The 22146-nt window shown below is 38.0% G+C and overlaps 1 protein-coding gene across 2 annotated transcripts in view; it reads right to left on the bottom strand.

The window, feature by feature from the left end:
- The window catches only part of LOC148952171 (ankyrin repeat and BTB/POZ domain-containing protein 2), a 321201-nt gene that overhangs the window by 229987 nt on the left and 69068 nt on the right, over positions 1-22146 (bottom strand). The window contains exon 2 of one of the 2 annotated variants that reach the window (XM_089089639.1): positions 5803-5968. The exons of the other annotated variant lie outside the window; for it this stretch is intronic. Within the exon in view, the coding sequence (XP_088945765.1) occupies positions 5803-5930 (128 nt within the window). The 5' untranslated portion in view covers positions 5931-5968. The remainder of the gene's footprint in view (positions 1-5802; positions 5969-22146) is intronic. 2 annotated transcript variants of the gene reach the window in all.

Below are 22146 nucleotides of genomic sequence, written 5' to 3'. Positions count from 1 at the left end.
GCCAACTTTGAATGACTTATTGTATTTTTGCAATTAATAATTATCATTAATATAATAGAAAAATACACAGAGTCTAGAATATGCATTGGAACTTAATAGTTTTTTTTTAACTAAAAATCCGAACAACATGTCTTTCGAGTGGCTTTCAAGATTATGGGTATTACCCCATGAGAACAAAAATCGCAAACACTCTGTTTCATCATTAGTACCGAATCTTTCTTCTAGCGTTTCGTGCAGAATCTTCAATAGAATAAAAAAGACATCGCCTACGATCAATCATTACTTTAGTTCTAACTTGATTAATCCTTGACAGGTGCGTTTCATCTGCTTATTCTTCTTCGGGTTGATTTTTTATTTACATTCTTTCGTGCAACATTGACGAATGAGATACAGTTCAATTAGACGGTTAAAAAAAAGTGAGGCAATTATATAAATGTACCCAATATGTAAGTGGGTACATAGGAGATAGAACAACTTTTGATGGCAACAATATTATCTAAAAATAGGACCTAGGCAAGTAAATAAAAAACTTATTTTGAGGGAAAAACTTCTAAGTTTTTTCAACCTTCTAAACCTCCTTGTCTTTGCCCTGAAGTTTCAACACATGCAGCTTTGACGCACCTAGACCCAAGTGTTTTTGCTGCTCCGTTTTGGCAAGATTTTTGGAGAGGATAGTTGAAGTGCTGAACAGATCACAACTGATGAGCCAAAAGTAATGAAAGAGAGAGGTGATACCACACTTTCAGCTACCATTCTTGGGAGAAATCTAACAGTTTATAAGTGTCCACGGAATTCCTACGTTGTTTGAAAATCACGTCTTTGTGAATAGGTCGCATGGAAGCAAAATACACCTGGCACTTTGACGATAAATAGCATTGGTCCAGTTTTTATTAAGAAAAAAAATATTCAGTGATAATTATTGCTTTCCCTGGCATTGTGCGCCTCTAGACCCGGGCCTAGTGGACCTATTGGTGAATCCAGGCCTGCACACTATAGGAAATGATCATACTCTATTAAGAAATACAATTTCGAATGAACAGAGATTAGAAGAAACCATGAAGTCAAACTAAAATCAAAAGAAATGAACATAAATGAGTGTAGTGTTGCCACACACCTTAAGCCCTGCTAAACGTAAAAGTGTTATTTACGCTTTACGGAAAACTAAATAGATTGCTTAAGATTATATTTATTTTCCAAATTTTCTTCTATACGTTTAGAAAGAATGGATTGAAAAGGAAGAAAACCTAACGAAAGCTTTGCTGAACCGCACATTGATATCTCTGGTAAGTAAAGGGTGACTTTTGTCAAAAGTAGCCAAAACTAAAAACTGTGTATTTTCAACGTCTGTGACCTAGGGGCCCCAGGCGAGGCGCTTGGGCCCGGGCTCAAATACAGAGTTTTCAGTGCGACTGAAGACGGCAAAAGGTCTTTTAAATTTTAATAAGGTTTCAGTAAAGTACGTTCTAAATTTTAGCGTAAAGAGTAAGGGTTGAACGAGGGTGGCAGCCCCTCTCGTATCTAGGATAATTTATGCTTGTTATAGTGTCTCTTTTTACTTCACTGGAAAAACCTAATTTTTCAGATTTAATTTTAAGTCTGCTTTTAATCTATTACATGGAAAAAAACTATAGACTGCAGAATAATGAGTATAATAACCGCGTGAGATGTGTAATGTGGTGAGACGTGAGATGTGGAAGACCGCGTGAGATGCGACCACAGAATTCGTAGATTTTCGTATTGCTTTTTGATACTTTTAGCAGGATATATATTCGTCATTTGTTGGTCTTAACATAGTAAAAGCCGTCTCCCAGATACCTACATTCTACCATTGTACACTTCCTCCATCGGACCCGTAATAGAAAATGCTTGTCCTCTTCTTGATGGGGCCCCAACGATACATACAGTTCCACTTGACCTTCGAATAAAATAGAGCCGCCAGGCAGTAGCGTAGAAAGGGGGTGCGGGGGGGGCACCCGGGTTCCAGCCCCGGAGGGGTGACAAAATCAGTCTAAAATGGCTTATGATTGATTAGAGCTCACCGTGAAAAAAGTGAAGTAGCAAAGCAGCAATGCTACTTAGCAGGTTTCAAATTTGTTGGCAGATTATGTCTGAAAGTGCCATTTTTATATATAAGTATTTTAGTATAGTATTTGAAAGCACTACCGATGCCTCGCACATTGATCAAGTGAGTGAAGTTAATTTGTTACGTGCACATTGAGAACAAGAATGATGAAGTAAAGGAGCCATTTTTAGTCTATTATCAGCTTACAGGAAAAAGAGCCGTGGATATTACACAGGGTATTTTAAATGTAATTGAAGAAGATGGTTTGGATATAGCAATGTGCCGAGGGCAGGGCTATGACAATACTCCAACAATGGCTGAAGTACATTCAGGATACAAGCTAGGATTCGTGGGCTTAATCCTAAAGCATTGTTTGTACCTTCTACCAACCATTCACTAAATCTTTGCGGAGTGCACTCTTTTGCTACAGTTCCTTCCTGTGTGACGTTTTTTGGTACTTTGGAAAGGTTACATCTTTTTTTCTCAAGCTCAACACAGAGATGGAATGTCCTCTTGGTAAATGTTGAAGTTACGGTCAAACGACTAGCAGAAACCAGGTGGAGTGCTCACTATGAAGCTGTTAAGCCAGTGTTTAAATGCTTCAAAAAGATTGTCGATACATTGAAAACTTTGTGACTCTTCAGAAACTCTCGACATAAGAGGAGCAGCTCAAACTTTGATGACTTCGATGTGGGATTTCTCATTTCTGTACTTTTTTTGTTTATGGAATAGTGTCATTGAAGAAATCCAAAAATACCTGCAAATTGTTGAAGTAAGTTTCGAAAAGTGCCTCCTCAAAATGAGGAGTTTAAAAGCCTTTTTGAATGATAATAGAGATGGTCTTGTGGAAAGGACAATAGAATTTGCAAAAGCTCTTGGTGATGAGATGGACATTCCCCTAGCCAAAGGAATAAATTTTAGAAGAAAGAAACTGATGCCCGGAGAAAAAGGTGCAGAAGAGCCTCTAACTTTGGAAGAAGAACTAAAAATGTCGATGTTAAAATGCATTGACACGTTTCAACAAGAAATCAACACGCGTTGCCTAGGCATGGAAGATATATCACTTCGGTTTGCTATACTGGAGACCAGGAAATTGCTAAAGAGTTCAGAAACTGAATTGCTAAAATTAGTGGGCTGTTTAGTTGAGAATTACAAATTCAGGAGAGATGTTAAATGAAATTCCATGTCTGAGGAGGTTTTTACAAGAATGGCTCTGAAGAATGGTTCCTGAAGAATGGCTCTGAAGTGGAGTTTTTTTAGACTACTGCAGTTTATAGTTGAATATGAGCTTCTAGACTCTATTCCTAATCTAACTTTAGCATTAAAGTTTTACCAGACATTATGTGTCTCTGTTGCTTCTTCCAACAGGTGTTTTTCTAAACTCAAGCTTATCGAAAGTTATTTCAGATCTACTATGAGCCAAACTCAACTATCGAGCTTAGCCATGCTATGTATTGAAAACAGTGTAGCAAAAAGATAGATTTTGATGAGGCTATTTCTAAGTTTGCATAAAACAAAGTTAGAAAGATAAGGTTTTGAATGAAAACAGGGGTTTTAAAAACAGTACATTTTGTCAAATTCGACGTAGATAATTTCGGAGACCACACTGCCTTTCAATGACGATAAATAAAAGTTCAAATAGGGATAAAATCCTTTTAATAGACAGTTATGATGATAACAGTGATAGAAATTCACAAAAATACCAGATATTTCGGTCACATATATGACGGTCACTGCATATGTGACCGAAATATCTGGTATTTTTGTGAATTTCTACCACTGTTATCATCATCACTGTCTGTATTAAAAGAATTTATTAAAAGAATTTTATCCCTATTTGAACTTATTTATTTTGTCAAATTCATGCAGATATATATATATATATATATATATATATATATATATATATATATATATATATATATATATATATATATATATACACCTGGGAATTTGAAGTCAAAGTACAAAAAAATAGATAGGCCTATAGTAAAATACGAAAGCTACAGCTATTCTTGTATTTTCTCTTAAGACGTTTATAGTAAGAGCCACTGTCCATTTTAGCCTTACTTAATGTAAGCCGCAAATTAAAATGTTGTTGTTTGATATTGTAATAATAATGTTAATGTATATAAAAATGTTGCATTTTTCTTAAATTTATGTAAGTTATATACACTAAAATGTTTAGATACCAATGTTATAGGCCTACAGCACGCAATTTACTTTTCCTTTCACTCCTTAATTTAAACACTTCAAATAGCTTTTTTTAATTGTATGTTTCCACCATAAACAAATATGAATCAGCAATGTCTAAATGTTTGTTGGGGGGGGGGGCTGACAAGATGAATCTCGCCCCGGGGGTATTACTTTTTCTGTCACAATACACAGCACGCAATTTACTTTTCCTGTCACTCTTTAATTTAAACACTTCAAATAGCTTTTTTTTAATTGTATGTTTCCACCATAAACAAATATGAATCAGCGATGTTTAAATGTTTGTTGGGGGGGGGGGGGGGGGTGACAAGTTGAAATATCGCCCCGGGTGTCACAAGACCTTGCTATGCTACTACCGTCAGGTATAAATATCTGGAGGTAGTAGGGTACGGCTGAACCCTCCAGTTGCATCAGAATTTTGACATGAAGACTATTGGCATTCTACAAGTGTATGTTATAAATTCCTAAGAAGATTCTTAGAATGTTCCCTGCCAGAATTGAGACAACAAGAGTAGCTTGCTGTTAACATCTCCCTAAGACTTGTTGACAGGATTGTTTTTCAGATAGATTTTCAGATTTTTTTTTTTACAAGTACTCTGAGAAGCCATATGCAGACTCAATTAAGAGGTTTTTCAATCGTTTTACACGGTAAATTGAATCTAATGTGAAAATAGCCAAGCTTTGCCTAGTAGCATATCAGCTTTCGCTGACGCCACGGATCTTGCTCCTAAAAAGTAAATAATAAATGACGGGGAAAGGTGGTTTAGGCAGCCAGGAATAAAAGATAAAATCATTTGAGTGAAACTTATCTTAGTTTAAAACTGCTGATTTTATGCAAATCTCCCAGAAAAGTGCCCCCCCCCCAAAAAAAAACAAAACAAATGTCCGCGAAACGGTTTGGAATGTCAAACATGGATTTTAGGCGGATGGCTGGAAACTTAAATTTGATGGTGTAATTTCAATCAAGATACCATCCCTCTTCTAAGAGACCACGTCCATAATTCTACGATACCACTAAAACTATTCTGACTTTATTTTCATATAATTCTAGTAAAATTTTATATGTAGTTATGAATATATTGAATTTTAAATAACTAGAATCATATAAAAATTAAGATTATTTTTATGTATATTTTGCGTTTCAACCTCCGTTCTGCTACAGTTTTGATCAGTAGCCTATTGACCACGAACTCATACCTACGAACTCATTTATAGTTTAAAGCCAAGAACCTTGTTTAGCATTCTCTTATAAACTCAAATTTTCAGGAAGAGATTAGATTGGGAAAAGTTTCCTCGAAATCAGTTTGGAGAGAAAAAAAAGCGAATTTTACTGAAGGCACAGCTTCTTTTAGATGTAACTTTCATCACCTGCACTATATTCAACTATAAAAATCTTCTTGAAAAATGAAAAAAACATCCTTTTTTGCATTCGAGAAAGACAGTATTTCATTACTCTCCTACTGTGAACCAACCCTGCACTGCAGAACAATACCGAAAACTGTCATCATGCTAAGAATAAAATTTACCTCCTGGGTTTGGGCCTGATTATTTCATGACCAATATCAGCCGCAGTTCTGCCTGGGCTCCGGTAATGATCCACATCACGAAAGTCAGGTATAGAATATTGACGATTGTTATGACCAGGATGACTCATTTGGTAAAAAGACTACTCCATTTTTGAAACTTAGTATACTGAAAATATAAAAGCACTATTTTTATCCAGGTGGTATTCACAAGTAATCATTCGGTTCAGTCTCCAGTTAAGTTGGAAGATGCTTCATTTTCCTAATTCAAAGACCGCTTCTCCCTCCATACCTGCACACAAGGGGTTGGAGATCCCCATTATCAGAGGCAACGCTGTAGCGTTGCCTATGGTAAAGGCCATACGGCTCCAATGTTTTATTATTTATTTATTATTATTATTATTATTATTCTCCCAGAGGCACTTCATAGGGAAGGGGTCGTCGTAGAAACTTCAAAGGGGGCTCATTCGATTGGAAATCGAGAGTTCTAGTGCCCTTTTTACTAATCGAAAATGATTGGAGGGCAACTCCCCCCCCCCCCTACGCCCATTGTTCCCCCAAACACATCCAAGCAAAATTTTGAGATAGCCATTTTGTTCAGCGTAGTTGATCTCCAGATAGAAAATATATTTTTTAGGAGGACACTTCACCACAGCCCTCAGGGCAAGGGTTCTAAGTTATGCCCGGGGGGCATATAAGGTTTTTATAGCAGGGGTTGTCGTAGAAACTTCAAAACAGGCTCAATCGATTAGAAATTCAAAGGGCTAGTGCCCTTTTTAATAGTCAAAAGTGATTGGAGGGCAACAAGCCCCCCCCCCACGCCCATTATTCCCCCAAACACATACAATCAAAATTTTGATATAGCCATTTTGTTCAGCATAGTTGATTTCCAGATAGGAATATATTTTTGAGGAGGACACTCCACCACAAACCTCAGGGCAAGGGTTTTAAGTTATGCCCTTGGGGCATATAAGGAATTTATAGAAGGCGTTGTCGTAGAAACTTCAAAACAGGCTCATTCAATTGGGAATTCAAAGGGCTAGTGCCCTTTTTAGTAGTCAAAAGTGATTGGAGGGCAACTAGCTCCCCCCCCCACGCCCATCATTTCCCCAAACACATCCAATCAAATTTTGACAGACATTTTGTTCAGCGTAGTTGTTTTCCAGATAGAAAATATGTTTTTGAGGAGGACACTCCCCCACAACCCTCAGGGAAAGGGTTTTAAGTTATGCCCTGGGGGCATATAAGGTTTTTATAGACGGCGTTGTCGTAGAAACTTCAAAAAAGGCTCATTCGATTGGAAATTCAAAGCGATAGTCCCATTTTTAATAATCGAAAGTTATTGGAGCGCAACTAGCCCCCCCCCCACGCCAATCATTCCCCCAAACACATCCAATTAAAATTTTGGTATAGCCATTTTGTTCAGCGTAGTTGACTTCCAGATAGAAAATATGTTTTTGAGGAGGACAATCCCCCACAACCCTCAGGGCAAGAGTTTTAACTTATGCCCTGGGGTCATATAAGATTTTTATAGAAGGCGTTGTCGTAGGAACTTCAAAAAAGGCTCAATCGATTAGAAATTCAAAGGGCTAGTGCCTTTTTAATAATCGAAGGTGAATGGAGGGCAACTATCCCCCCCAACGCCCATCATTCCCCCAAACACATCCAGTCAAAATTTTGAGATAGCCATTTTGTTCAGCGTAGTTGATTTCCAGATAGAAAATATGTTTTTGAGAAGGACAATCCCCCACAACCCTCAAGGCAAGGGTTTTAAGTTACACTCTGGGGGCATATAAGGTTTTTATAGAAGGCGTTGTCGAGAAACTTCAAAAAAGGCTCATTCGATAGGAAATTCAAAGGGCTAGTGCCCTTTTTAATAGTCAAAAGTAATTTGAGGGCAACTAATCCCCCTCTCACGCCTACCTTTTCCCCAAACACTTCCAATTAAAATTTTGAGACATCCATTTTATGAAACGTAGTTTTAAGTTCTGGAAATTAGGTTTTTGAGGATGACAACTCCCCCACAACCCTCAGGGCAAGGGTTGTAAGTTATGCCCTGGGGGCATATAAGGTTCTGTATAGACAACATTGTCGTATAAACTTCAGAGGGCTCATCTGATTGGAAATTGAAAGTTCTAGTTCACTTTTTAAGCGTCAAAAGATATTGGAGGGTAACCAGCTCCCCCCCCCCCCTAAACCATATCTTCCCAAATGCATCCAATAAAAATTTTAATATAGCTATTTTTTTTAAAAAATAGTTCAAAGATCTAATAACAAAAATTCCGTTGTAGACAAAACCCACCAGGGTCCGGGGGCAGGTGGTATAAGTTATGCACTGGGGGCATAAATAGGTCTTATGAAAAGGATTTTCGTATAAAATTCAGAAACGGCTCATTTTATTTGATATTTACAGTTCGGGCTCACTTTTTAATAGTCAAAATCGATCGGATGAAAGCCACCCCCCCCACGCTCTTTTTTCAAAACCGATCTGATAAAAATTTGAGATAGACATCTTGTTAAAAAAAGTAGTTCAAAAGTCTGATAAGAAAACTCCGGTGTCAATAGAATCCCCCAGGGCACAGGGGATGGCGTTTGAAGTTATGCCCTAAGGGCATGTATGGTTCTTATGAAAGGGATGCTCGTATAAACTTCATAGAGGGCTCATTTGATTGGAAATTGAAAGTTCGAGTTCACTTTTTAAGAGTCAAGAGAGTTAAACTAGCCCCCAACCCACGCTCTTTCTTCCCCAAACCCGTCAACTACAAATTTCGAGATAACCATTTTGTTCAGCGTAGTTGATTTCCAGATAGAAAATATGTTTTTGAGGAGGACAATCCCCCACAACCCTGAAGGCAAGGGTTTTAAGTTACACCCTGGGGGCATATAAGGTTTTTATAGAAGGCGTTGTTGAGAAACTTCAAAAAAGGCTCATTCGATAGGAAATTCAAAGGGCTAGTGCCCTTTTTAATAGTCAAAAGTAATTTGAGGGCAACTAACCCCCCTCTCACGCCTACCTTTTCCCCAAACACTTCCAATTAAAATTTTGAGACATCCGTTTTATGAAACGTAGTTTTAAGTTCTGGAAATTAGGTCTTTGAGGATGACAACTCCCCCACAACCCTCAGGGCAAGGGTTGTAAGTTATGCCCTGGGGGCATATAAGGTTTTGTATAGACGACATTGTCGAATAAACTTCAGAGGGCTCATTTTATTGGAAATTGTTATAGTTCCATTTTTAAGTGTCATAAGATATTGGAGGGTACTCCGCGCCCCCACCCCCCTAAACCCTATCTTTTCAAATGCATCCAATAAAAATTTTAAGATAGCTATTTTTTTTAAAAAATAGTTCAAAGATCTAATAACAAATATTCCCGTGTTGACAAAACACACCAGGGCCTTGGGGCAGGCGTTATAAGTTATGCCCTTGGGGTATAAATGGGTCTTATGGAAGAGATGTTCGTATAAACTTTAGAGAGGGCTCATTTTATTGGATATTGAAAGTTCTAGCTCACTTTTAAATAGTCAAAAGAGATCCGAGGGAAGATATCCCCCCCCCGCTTTCTTTTTCATAATCCCTGATCGTCAAATTTTTATATAGAACTACAGTTAAAAAAATAGTTCCGCTGCGAAGTAAATGAAATTCACGTCTTAAAGCAACCCCCCCAGAGCACATGGGCAGGTCATCAAAGTTATACCATGCGACTAGATCTTATTTATATGAAAAGGGTTCTCATATTAGATCCATAAGGAGCTCATGTGATTTGAACCTCAAAGTTATAATTCTATTTTCAAGTCACGAGAGTTAAACTACCCCCCCCCCCCACGCTCTTTCTTCCCCAAACCCGTCAACTACAAATTTCGAGATAGCCAGTGTTTTTTAAATTTTTCAAAATTTATAAAAAAAAAACGCCCCCCATATCCCTGGGGATAGGCGTTGTAAGTGTTGTCCTGGGGGCGTATATGGTTCTTATGAAAGGGATGCTCATATAAACTTCAGGGGAGGCTCATTCGATTGAAAATTGAAAGTTCTAGTTTAATTTTTAAGAGTCAAAAGATATCCGAGGGCACCTAGCCCCCCCCCCACACCCTTTTTTCCCCGAGCCCATCCGATAAAAATTTTATAAGAGCCATTTCATTAAAAATAGTTCAAAGGTCAGACAAGAAGAATTCCTGTGTCAACGGAACGCGCCAGGGCCCGGAGACAGGCGTTATGAGTAATGCTCTAGGGGCATATATAGTTCTTATGAAAGGGATGCTCATATAAACTTCGGAGAGGGCTCATTTGATTTGAAATTGAAAGATCTTGTTCACTTTTTAAGAGTCAAAAGAGATCGGAGGGCAACTAGCCAACCCCCCCCCCTTCTCCACGCCCTAAATGCATCAGATAAAAATTTAAGAGATAGACATTATGTTAAAAATAGTTCAAAAGTTCTGATTACAAAAAAAACTCCGGTGTTGACACAGCCCCCCAGGGCCCGGGGGTAGGCGTTGTAAGTTATGCCCTGGGGGCATATATGGTTGCTATGGAAGGGATTCTGGTATAAAATTCCTAGAGGGCTCATTTGATTGGAAATTGATAGATGTAATTCACTTTTTAAGAGTCAAAAGCGATTGGAGGGCAGCTAGCCTCCCCCAAACTAATTTTTTTTTTCCCAGAGGCACTTCATATAGAAGAAATCGTCGTATAAACTTCAAATGGGGCTCATTCGATTGGAAATCGAGAGTTCTAGTGCCCTTTTTAAGAGTCAAAATTGATCATGGGGCAACTTCCCCCCCCCCCGCCCAAGCCCTTTTCCACAAATACATCTGATAAAAAATTTGAGGTAGCCATTAGCCACTTTACTGAAAACTATATGCGTCTTGAACAGTCTTGGAAAGTATAAACAACATCAAATTGAATATTAGATGTATAATGATATTAATTGTTGAAAGATCCATCAGTTCAAGAATTTATTTCACTGTTATTATATTTTTATTTTCAATACTGTAAGAACTGGAAAAAGAAAATATTTGTAATATAATTCGTTTTCAGTTAAGCGCCAATGACGCAGAAGGCTTTTTGTTTTTATTTACAGTTAGGAAAGGAGGCCAAACACTTGTTTGTAGGGAAACTATATTCGTCTTTAACAACTTTAAAAAGTGCTAATAAATTAAACTGAATATTTGATGTATAATGATAATAATTGCTGAAAGCTCATGAGTTCAAAATGTTACTATAATTTTAATGTTTATTTTCAATGTTAAGTACAAAAGAAAATATTTGTCATAAAATTGGTATTCAGTAAAGCGCCAATGACATACTAGGTCTTAGACTTTTACAGTGAGAGAAGGAGGTCATACCCAAACTCTTGTTTGTAGTGATTTTTGTTCGTTTCAAGCTTGATTTGCATATTCAATATAAGTTTCACTAGTTTTAATATTTATTTATTAATTTAAATTAATATCTATTGTATGTTTGTTTGCATTGATTGTTTATTTACTTTCTGTTCGTTTTTAGTTTCATTTATAATTCAATAGGAAAATATTTTTTTTCGTTTTAAGCTTGATATTCATATTCAATCTAAGCATTACCCGCTTTAAGATTTATGTATTCATTTTTATTAGTGCCTGTTGTATGTTTTTGCAATGATTGTTTATTTAATTTCTGTTCGTCTTGAGTTTTATTTTTTCTTTAATAGTAATTTCTGGTAATTTTGAGTTTGAATTTTAAAAGGCATTTTTATCTGCTGATCTTAAGTTTAAAATGGCCTTTACTTTTCTTTGAAAAACTTATTTTTCAGAAAGTTTTTTTTTAATTAATTCAATAAAAAACAACCCATATCATTGCAAAGAATCTCATCTCTCAGATAAAGAGAAAAAACTAAGATTTAAAATTAATTAGCTGTGCCCCTCCCCTATAGTATTCCACTGATCCCCCTTACCTGAATGATAAAACCTATCTGATTAATGCTTTTCCAAGAATAATATGAAATAGACGTGATCAAAGATTATTGACACCCAAGAAATACGTAACCTTGCTGAGAAATTATTTTGGGAAAATTTTTTACGAAGTTAGTTGGCCTTAACAAAGAATAAAAACCAAAGAAAAGAAAAAAAAAACAATGGAGTTTTATAAGGTCAACGAAAATATTTGACGAAAAAAAACGGATCAAAGGCAACGCAATAGTGTTGCCTGTAGTAAGGGATATAAGGTTTCAATATTTTATTATTTTTTTTTTTCCAGAGGTACTTAATATGGAAGGGGTGGTCGTATAAATTTTGGAGGGGGCTCATTCAATTGAAAATTGGAAGTTATAGTGCCCTTTTTAAGAGTCAACCATAATCAGAGGAAAACCAGCCCCCCTCCACACCCTTTTATCCCCAAATACATCTGATAAAAATTTTGAGACAGGAATTTTGTTAAAAATAGTTAAAAGATCAGATAATAAAAACTTCGGGGTAACATAACCCCCCAGAGCCCAGGGGTTAAGTGTTGTAAGTCATGCCCTGGGGGCATATAAGGTTCTTATGTAAGGTGTGGTCGTATAAACTTCAAAAGGGGCTCATTTGATTGAAAATTGAAAGTTCTAATTCCCTTTTTAATTGTCAAAATTGATCGGAGGGCATCTATCCCCCTTTACGTCTCCCTTTCCATAAAATTTCGAGATAGCCGCTCTGTCCAAAGTAGTCCAAGTATCAGATAATACAAACTTCGAAGTCAACACAAACCCCCAGCGCCCGGTGCGGAGGGTTGTAATTTTATTATTGGGGCATATAAGATTTTTATGGAAGAGGTGGTCGTATGAACTTCGGAGGGGGCTCAAATAATTAGACATTGAGTTCTACTCCCCTTTCTAAGAGTAAAAACGAATCAGAAGATAAACTGCTCCCCCCCTCACCCTTTTCCGTACATGCATCTGATCGAACTTTCGAAGTAGTCATTTTATTCAAATTAGGCCAAAGATCATATGACAAAAACTCTGGGATTTACACAACCCCCAGAACCTGGGGGCAAGTGTTGCAAGCTATGCCCCGGAGGCATATAAGGTTTTTATGGAAGGGGTTGTCACATAGACTTTGGTGAGAGCTCATTCGATTAGAAATTGAAAGTTCTAGTTCCCTTTTTATGAATCAAAACGGACCTGAGGGCAAATAGCCCCCTGTCCTCTTTCACCCATGTGCATCCCATGGAATTCTTAAGATAGCCATTTTGTTCACCCGAGATCATTTAACAAAAGTCTGGGGTTGACACAAACCCCAGAGCCCAGTGGCAAGTGTTGTAAGTTATGCCTTAAGGGTATATAAGGTGTATATGGAACGAGTGGTCATACAAACTTTGGTGGGGGTTTATTTGATTAGAAGTTGAAAATTCTAGTTTCATTTTCAGAGTCAAAAGTGGTCGGAAGGAAACTAGCCCCCCCCCGCCCTACGCCCTTTTTCCTCAAATGAATTCGGTCAAAATTTTGATATTGCCATTTTGTTCAAATTACTCCGTGTATCATAGGCAGCGCAATCGTGCTGCCTAAGTAAAGAACGATCTTGGCACAATGTATTATTCTTTTTTCTTTAGACCAGGGAACTTCGTATCGAAGGTGTTGTCGTAGAAACTTCGAAAAGGGCTCATTCGATTGGAAATTGGAGTGGCTTGCGCCCTTTTTAATAGTCGAAAGTGGTTGGAAGGCAACTAACACTTCTTCCACGCCCACCATTTCCCCAAAAAACATCCAATCAAACTTTTGAAATAGCCATTTTGTTCAGCGTAGATAATTTCCATATAGACATTATGTTTTGAGGAGAACACTCCCTCACAGCCCTCAGGGCAAGGGTTGTAAGTTATGACCTGGGGGCATATAAGGTTTTTACAGAAAGCGTTGTTGTAGAAACTTCAAAGAGGCTCATTCGAAAAGATATTCAAAGGAGTAGTGCCCCTTTTAATGGTTGAAAGTGATTGGACGGCAATTAACCCCCCTCTCACGCCCACCTTTTCTCCAAACACATCCAATAACAAATTTTGAGAGAGCCATTTTGTTCAGCGTAGTTTAAAGTTTTAGAAATTAGGTCTTTGAGGATGATAACCCCCCAACCCTTAAGGCAAGTGTTGTAATTTATGCCCTTGGGGCATATAAGGTTTTCATAGAAAGCGTTGTCGTAGAAACTTCAAAAAGGCTCATTCGATTAGAGATTCAAAGGGCTAGTGCCCTTTTTATTAGTCGAAAGTGATGGGAAGGCTTGCCATTTTTATAGTAAAGATCGATGTGAGTAGGCCTACAATGTATTATTATTTTTTTTTTTTTTTTTTTGGCCCAGGGCACTTCTTATCGAAGGAGTTGCCGTAGGAACTTCGAAAAGGGCTCATTCGATTGAAAATAGAAAGGGCTAATGCCTTTGTAAATAGTCGAAAGTGAATGGCGGGCAGCTAGTCCCCCTCCCACGACCACCCTACCATTTATCCATTATGCTTAAAAACGAAATGTTGCCTTAAGATTAAATCAAAATGCACTGTGTTAATGCTAATTCCCAATAAGGCATCTCAGCGGTATCCCAAGAACGACTTAAGTTATTATGTTCAAACTTTCGGGGCTACTTCTGCTCTTAAATTTTAACCAAATCATAATAGCGTAAGTGTATCCAAGCTATCAAAGAAAGTAAACAGATTTTTATTTGCGAATGGTATCAAATTTTTAATTCTAGGTCAACTAGAGGAGGTATGAAACTAAATTAAACACTACTATTTGTGTCAAGATTTTTAAAGGATGTATGTTGTTAAAAATTGCTGAAAATTTTTCTCCAGCATACAAATAGCACGCCAAATCATAAAGTCTTAAAAAAACAAAAAGATTTGAAGTGTTATTTTCTTTTTCCCTGAAAAGACTATGTCAATATAAAACGAACAGAAATTAATTAAAAAACTTTTTCCACAAAATAAGTTTTTCAAAGAAAAGTAAAGAACTCCATTAAACCAAAAATGAGCAAAAATAAAATCAAATAATCTACTAAGCGTGAAACTACCACAAATCAGCATCGAGAAATAAATTAAACCCAAAACGAATAGAAATTACAATAAATAACCGAGTCAAACTCAAGTAAGGAGCGAAATTAAAACTTCAAAAGAATAGAAATCATTCCGTATATGAAAAGGGCTGTCCCCTCCTTAACAGCTCTTTACGTATAAAGTTGTTTCACAACTTTATTTTTTGAAACAATAAAAGTGTTTTCAATTATCCTCCCCAGGTATTTAAATTCGACCACTTGTACCAACTCCTCATAACCGCACTTGATCTGAAGGGGTGAATTCGATGTCAACGCGTTTCGTCTTCGTGTTGATTTCATCAAGGAGTTTATGTAGACGTTCTTTGCACTTCTCTGGGATAATAATGTCATCGGTTATCAGTAATGTCATCGATAATAATGTCATCCCCCAATAAAGCGGAGAAAAAATATTATATATCCCCTGCCCCCCTTGACTATCCGGATATGGGCTCCTCTTGTCCCCCCAACAAAAATTCTGGAGATTCCCCCCTGTAAGTGAAATCAAGATCACATATGTCCTTTTTTTCACAACAGTTTTGAAAAGGAGCAAAAACAACAGACTATTAATGGGAATTAATTAAAGAAAAGTTTTTCTTTCATTATTACTTCACAGCCTATCTAATATATATCAATAAAACTAATGCAAATAAATCAACTGGTAATGTTTCCTATGTTTTTAGCATTACAGAAAACTAGCGCTTTACTAAAAACACAAAAAAGCCAAGTATAAAAAACAAGAATATTGGTTTAGGAGTCAAAAGAAATACGTAGCCTCACAACAGCAAACTAATCTATAACGCTTTTCATAGTCCTACAGGAGCTGTGAAATTGGTAACTTTCAGTATACAATTAAAATTATCTTAAAAACATAGGCAGAAAAATGATAAGTATAAAGTCATTACACAGCATATAAAATAATTGATTGATTGACCAGGTAATATCTTGGTCTCACCTAGTATTGTTCGGAATGAAGAACACATCAACCGTATTATGAACTCTGGAAATCCAGTTATTTCTCTCTATAAAACGGAGAGTTTTAAGTTGTGATATGAATTCTAAAGCGACTATGTATTGACACTTCGAACTTGCCTACAAAATAATCATGAAATGTCCTTTCAAACAGTTCGTGGTAATGAAAGGTAAGTACGGAGCGACCCGGCTCAACAGTAACCGAAACTCTAAAAAAACGGAGCGCCTGAGAAAATTTGCCTTACTTTCGAAAAAAGAGGAAAAAGTCCCCTTAAAGTCGTAAAACCTTAATGAAAATTATACCATCAAATTCAGCATATCAGTGAACCCTGCTGTAGAGGTTTCAAGCTTTTATCTGCAAAAATGTGGAATTTTGTATTTTTTTGCCAGAAGAAAGATCACGGATGCTTATTTGTTTTTTTTCCAGGGGTGATCGTATCGACCCAGTGGTCCTAGAATATCGCGGGAGGGCTCATTCGAACGGAAATTAAAAGTTCTAGTGCCCTTTTTAAGTGACCAAAAAAATGAAGGGCAACTAGGCCCCCTCCCACGCTCTTTTTTCCCAAAGTCACCCGATCAAAATTTTTAGATAGCCATTTTGTTCAGCATGATCGAAAAACATAATAACTATGTCTTTCAGGATGACTGAATCCCCCACAGTCCCCGGGGGAAGGGCTGTAAGTTATTAACTTTGTCCAATGTTTGCATTAGTATTGGTATTGGGAAGTATACAGACATTTTCAGGGGGGATTTTTTCTGGTAGTGGGTTGGGGATCGGGCAAAACGTGGGATCTTTCCATGGGGAAGGGATATTGTTATGAAGGGGGCGCCGGACTTCCCAGCATTATTTAAAGAAAACGATGAGAAATTAAATAAAGAAAAACAAGTTTTCAACTGAAAACTTTTCAACATCAAAACTTAAAACGAACAGAAACTATTACGTATATGATTGGGTTCACCCCCTACTGAATACCTCGCTCTTTACACTAGCTTTTTTTTAGTACTTTCATAAGAGCTATTTAATCTAATTAACGCCCTTTGTGATTAAGGGGTCATTCTTAAAGAATTGGAAAACAAATTCGAACTTTATCGTACAGAGCGAGGTATTGACTAGGGGGCGAACCCCCTAATATACTTAATAAAAATATACGAATATAGAAGTTCGTTACGTAAGTTAATTCGTAAGTTACGAATATTTATTACTAACAAAAACGTTCATAAATAGAATTAAACAACTTTCGAGAAAGCCATTTAGCCAAAAAAGTAAAATTAATATGGAAATTTTGTTTCAATTATTCGTGTACGGTGAGCCAAAATCAAAACCTGCATTAATTTAAAAACATTCAGAAATTAAATAAAAAAAAGTGTTCTACTGAAAGTAAGGAGCGACATTAAAACTTAAAACGAACAGAAATTATTCCGTATATGAAAGAGGCTGTCCCCTCCTCAACGCCCCATTCTTTACGCTAAAGTTTGACTCTTTCTCACAACTCTATTTTTTAAAAGAATAAAACACTTTAGGGTAAAGAGCGAGGCGTTGAGAAGGGGAAAACCGTTTTCATATAAGGAATAATTTCTGTTCGTGTTTAAGTTTTAACGTCGCTCCTTACTTTCAGTGAAAAAACTTGTTTTTTTTATATTTAATTCAGATCCAAAACGACAGTCAATCATTGAACTAAGGTCATTGTGCAGAATTGATACCAAATTAAACGAAAAAAATAAATAAAGCTACAATCCAAAAATGCTTTACTTTTATACTGTTAAAAGTGTCCTTAAAAGGTTTGATTTTATGGTATCAAAACTCCTATATTGTTTTTTTTTCTGTAATGTTACAAACTTAAGGAAATATAAACAGTTGATTTATTTGCATTAGTTTTATTGTAATATTATTTGAAAAAAACTACGTTTTCTACAGAGTTAAAGAGGCTGAGTTACAAGGTCGAACCTTAAAACGTACAGGGATTAGGAGGCACAGTTGGGGGGCTGCCGCCCCCAAGCAGCCTTTAAATAAATAAAAAGTGTTTAAACTGAAAGTAAGGAGCGACATTAAATCTTAAAACGAACAGAAATTATTCTGTATATGAAAGGGGCTGTGCCCTCCTCAACGCTCCGCTCTTTACGCTAAAGTTTGACTTTCTCAACACTCTTTTTTTTTAAACAATAAAAACTTTAGCGTAAATAGCGAGGCGTTGAGGAGGGCAAAGCCCCTTTCATATACGGAATAATTTCTGTTCGTTTTAAGATTTAATGTCGCTCCTTACTTTCAGTTTAAAAAACTTTTTTTTTATTTAAAGGCTGCGAAAGCGGGGTTTTGGGGGCGGCAGCCCCTCAACTGTGCCTCTTAATCCCTGTACGTTTTAAGGTTCGACCTTGTAACTCAGCCTCTTTAACTCTTTAGAAAACGTAGTTTTTTCAAATAATTTCTGCACGTTTTTGTACAGTTTATTACTTATTATTGCTTGACTAACTGTTAGCTGATCGTGTCAGGAGTTAAAGTTGGGGGGCTGCCGCCCCCCAAACCTCCCGCTCTTGAACATTCTTGTGTTAAGGCTTTTAATTCCTGAATACTCAAATCACGTCGTACAGGGTGCCTCCTAATCCCTGTACGTTTTAAGGTTCGAACTTGTGACTCAGCCTCTTTAACAGCCCCCCAACTGTGCCTCCTAATCCCTGTACGTTTTAAGGGTTGACCTTGTAACTCAGCCTCTTTAACTCTTTAGAAAACGTAGTTTTTTTTCAAATAATTTATGCATGAAGAGAAGACTTCCAAAATGTGGTGCACAATCAGTTTCAAGTGCAACCCGCAAGATATCCCTTATGTGGGTGTGTCTTACCAATCTGTAAAACTAGGAAAGGAATGTGGAAACAGTGATGTTAGCCGGCTTGCATTTACGATTATATTTAGCGTAATTGCAACCCGTTGCCACGTCCCCGCCACGTTGAGGCGCCACTGTTTGTACTCTGGTGTGTGTTTGGACCGTTTTTTGGCTTACTGCTCTTTCTGGGTTGAGTCTGGTTTTTAAATATGGAAGATATGACCGACGACAGACAACAGAATACGAGGAAGAAATGGTAGTCTCCCTGCCTAACCGCGGCAGATCATGGACAATTGTTTTTGTTGTCTTTAGAAAAACAAATGTGGGCAATTGTTTTCAGAAAAACAGATTGTTTTACAAGTTTGTTGCTTTTGGAGACCATTAGAGCCTGAAACGAGACTAAAAGTGATGTTAATTACTGAACTATAATTTTTGGAGTACCATGAATGTCATACCTGAAAAGTCTATTTCTGAAGCATTTTTGATGACTCGAACTTCAGAGTCGTTGCATTTAAAACAAGCGCCGTCCACTGTTCTTCGGTACACAAAGTAGTGGCCGTTATTTACAAACCTGGAGCCCGTATGAAAAGCAACGGCGATTGCACGATAATGTATTGACGACATTGTACCGAGGTTGTAGATGTTGTCATGCGTGAGGTCCACGTCTTCTGTTCGATGCAGAATAATTTTTTCCGGATCAAAGTCAACAACATGGCGCGTGATCTTGTGTTTGAGTATTCGCCTGTCCAAATTTAGAGCTAAAAATTCGGGAGTTTGAGTGACAAATGTTCTCAGTTTGGTGACGTGATCGTTGGGACATGTTTCACCAGGCTATTCCGGGATTAGAACCGAATTGAAAGATATTTCGCTGTTGTCGATAACTTCGTTGATTGCGGGCTCGTTTGGATTGAGTACACCTGGGATTGGGAAGGGACAGTTGGGAGTGCCTTCGAGATGTACTGAGGTTCTAGACCAGTGACATGTGCTTCATACACTGAATCAATGGATTTTGTATTGGTAGAGAGATCGCAAGGCACTCACGTCATTGGATCAATTTTCTACGTCGAGCTGTTGGAATAGGTGAAACCAAAATTCGCACAATGATTGCTGATCTCTGCTTTGGTACTTGTACTGCGGCGGTAGGAGTTTACGAACAGCGTCCATTGTTTTCGTACGTTTTCAGTGAACTGGTTGCCAAGCGTTTCAGTTCTTCTGCAAGGGGACCATGCATTAAAGAGAGTACGTCAAAAAGATTGCGTTGCATGGCAAAAAGGCACTGCATTACTGCATTTGCATAACACGCTGAGCCGTCTGTGTTTATGAGGCCTCGTCGACCTGGGCCTATGCCACTGCGATATTCTTGATTGACAGCTGTTTCACTACCCGTGTGTTGGGGGGGGTATCAAGCTTGTGACTTTTTCAGTGTTTAGTCTCTTGGTGGTGGCTTTTTTCTTACTCTGAGCGTTTGTGAGGTCCGCTTTCACACTAGAAGCTGAGCGAGACCTTCGATTATCTTTGAGTGCAGATGATTTGGAATTTTTAGGCGGTTTATCTGTATCAATAGTTGTGGTCGTATCCCGTTTTAATGGTTGCTTTTTTCGCCTAGGGAACTTTGGAAACTTTGAAGGGCTTAACGATTGTGAATTGAGGAAGATGGTGACGGTATTTTTGTCGAAGTCTATTGTACTCGACTAGAGCTTCTGTGTCTGCACAAATTTTGGTTTTGTCAAGATCGATCAGGTGAAGACCTTCGCTCCCTAACCGCGGCAGATCATGGACGATTGTTTTTGTTGTCTTTAGAAAAACAAATGTGGGCAATTGTTTTCAGAAAAACAGATTGTTTTACAAGTTTGTTGCTTTTGGAGACCATTAGAGCCTGAAACGAGACTAAAAGTGTCGTTAATTACTGAACTATAATTTTTGGAGCACCATGAATGTCATACCTGAAAAGTCTATTTCCGAAGCATTTTTGATGACTCGAACTTCAGAGTCGTTTCAATTACACCCATCGCCATCCAGTTTTATTCGGGAAACCTATTAGTTGGCTTGATTTCCAAAGCTGGAGCCGGAATGAATAGCAACGGTGATTGCACGATAATGTATTGACGACATTGTATCGAGGTTGTAGATGTTGCCATGCGTGAGGTCCACGTCTTCTGTTCGATGCAGAATAATTTTTTCCGGATCAAAGTCAACAACGCGGCGCGTGATCTTGTGTCTGAGTGTTCGCCTGTCCAAATTTAGAGCTAAAAATTCGGGAGTTTCAGTGACAAATGTTCTCAGTTTGGTGACGTGATCGTTGGGACATGTTTCACCAGGCTGTTTCGGGATTAGAACCGAATTGAAAGATATATCGCTGTTGTCGATAACTTCGTTGATTGCGGGCTCGTTTGGATTGAGTACACCTGGGATTGGGAAGGGACAGTCGGGAGTGCCTTCGAGATGTACTGAGGTTCTAGACCAGTGACATGTGCTACATACATTGAATCAATGGATTTTGTATTGGTAGAGAGATCGCAAGGCACTCACGTCATTGGCTCGATTTTCTGCGTCGAGCTGTTGGAATAGGTGAAACCAAAATTCGCACAATGATTGCTGATCTCTGCTTTGGTACTTGTACTGCGGCGGTAGGAGTTTACGAACAGCGTCCATTGTTTCGTACGTTTTCAGTGAACTGGCTGCCAAGCGTTTAAGTTCTTCTGCAAGGGGACCATGCATTAAAGAGAGTACGTCAAAAAGATTGCGTTGCATGGCAAAAAGGCACTGCATTGCTGCATTTGCATAAAACGCTGAGCCGTCTGTGTTTCTGAGGCCTCGTCGACCTGGGCCTATGCCACTGCGATATTCTTGATTGACAGCTGTTTCAATACCCGTTTTTTGGGGGGGTATCAAGCTTTTGACTTTTTCAGTGTTTAGTCTCTTGGTGTTGGCTTTTTTCTTACTCTCAGCGTTTGTGGGTTCCGCTTTCACACCAGAAGCTGAGCCAGACCTTCGATTATCTTTGAGTGCAGATGATTTGGACTTTTTAGGCGGTTTATCTGTGCCAATAGTTGTGGTCGTATCCCGTTTTAATGGATGCTTTTTCGCCTCGGGAACTTTGGAATCTTTGAATGGCTTAACGATTGTGAATTGAGGAAGATAGGGACGGTATTTTTGTCGAAGCCTATTGTACTCGACTAGAGCTTCTGTGTCTGCACAAATTTTGGTTTTGTCAAGATCGATCAGGTGAAGACCTTCGCTCATTGTGACTCGCGAGAAGCTACATAGATCATGCCTGGCCCAAAGCAGCGATCGCCTGCGTCAACTAGTGCAGTTTGGAGACTTAGCCCTTGGGATTTGTGAATCGTGATGGCGTAGGCCAGAGTGAGAGGAAATTGTTTACGAGTGTAGTACACTTCTTTTAGTGCTTCGAATCTAACTATTTCGCGATCAATCTCTACGATTCTGTCTTGACCGTCGAATTGTACTTGAACGCAGACAGCAATATTGGCTGCTGACATCTTGAAACCTTTGACATACCCCATGGAGCAATTGACAAGACCTTGTTCTACGTT

This window comes from Artemia sp. Qi Xiang Cuo, chromosome 5 (genome assembly GCF_049724085.1).
Source record: "Artemia sp. Qi Xiang Cuo chromosome 5, ASM4972408v1, whole genome shotgun sequence".
Classification (NCBI taxonomy): Eukaryota; Metazoa; Arthropoda; class Branchiopoda; order Anostraca; family Artemiidae; genus Artemia; species Artemia sp. Qi Xiang Cuo.
This window is presented reverse-complemented; position numbering and strand designations above follow the sequence as displayed.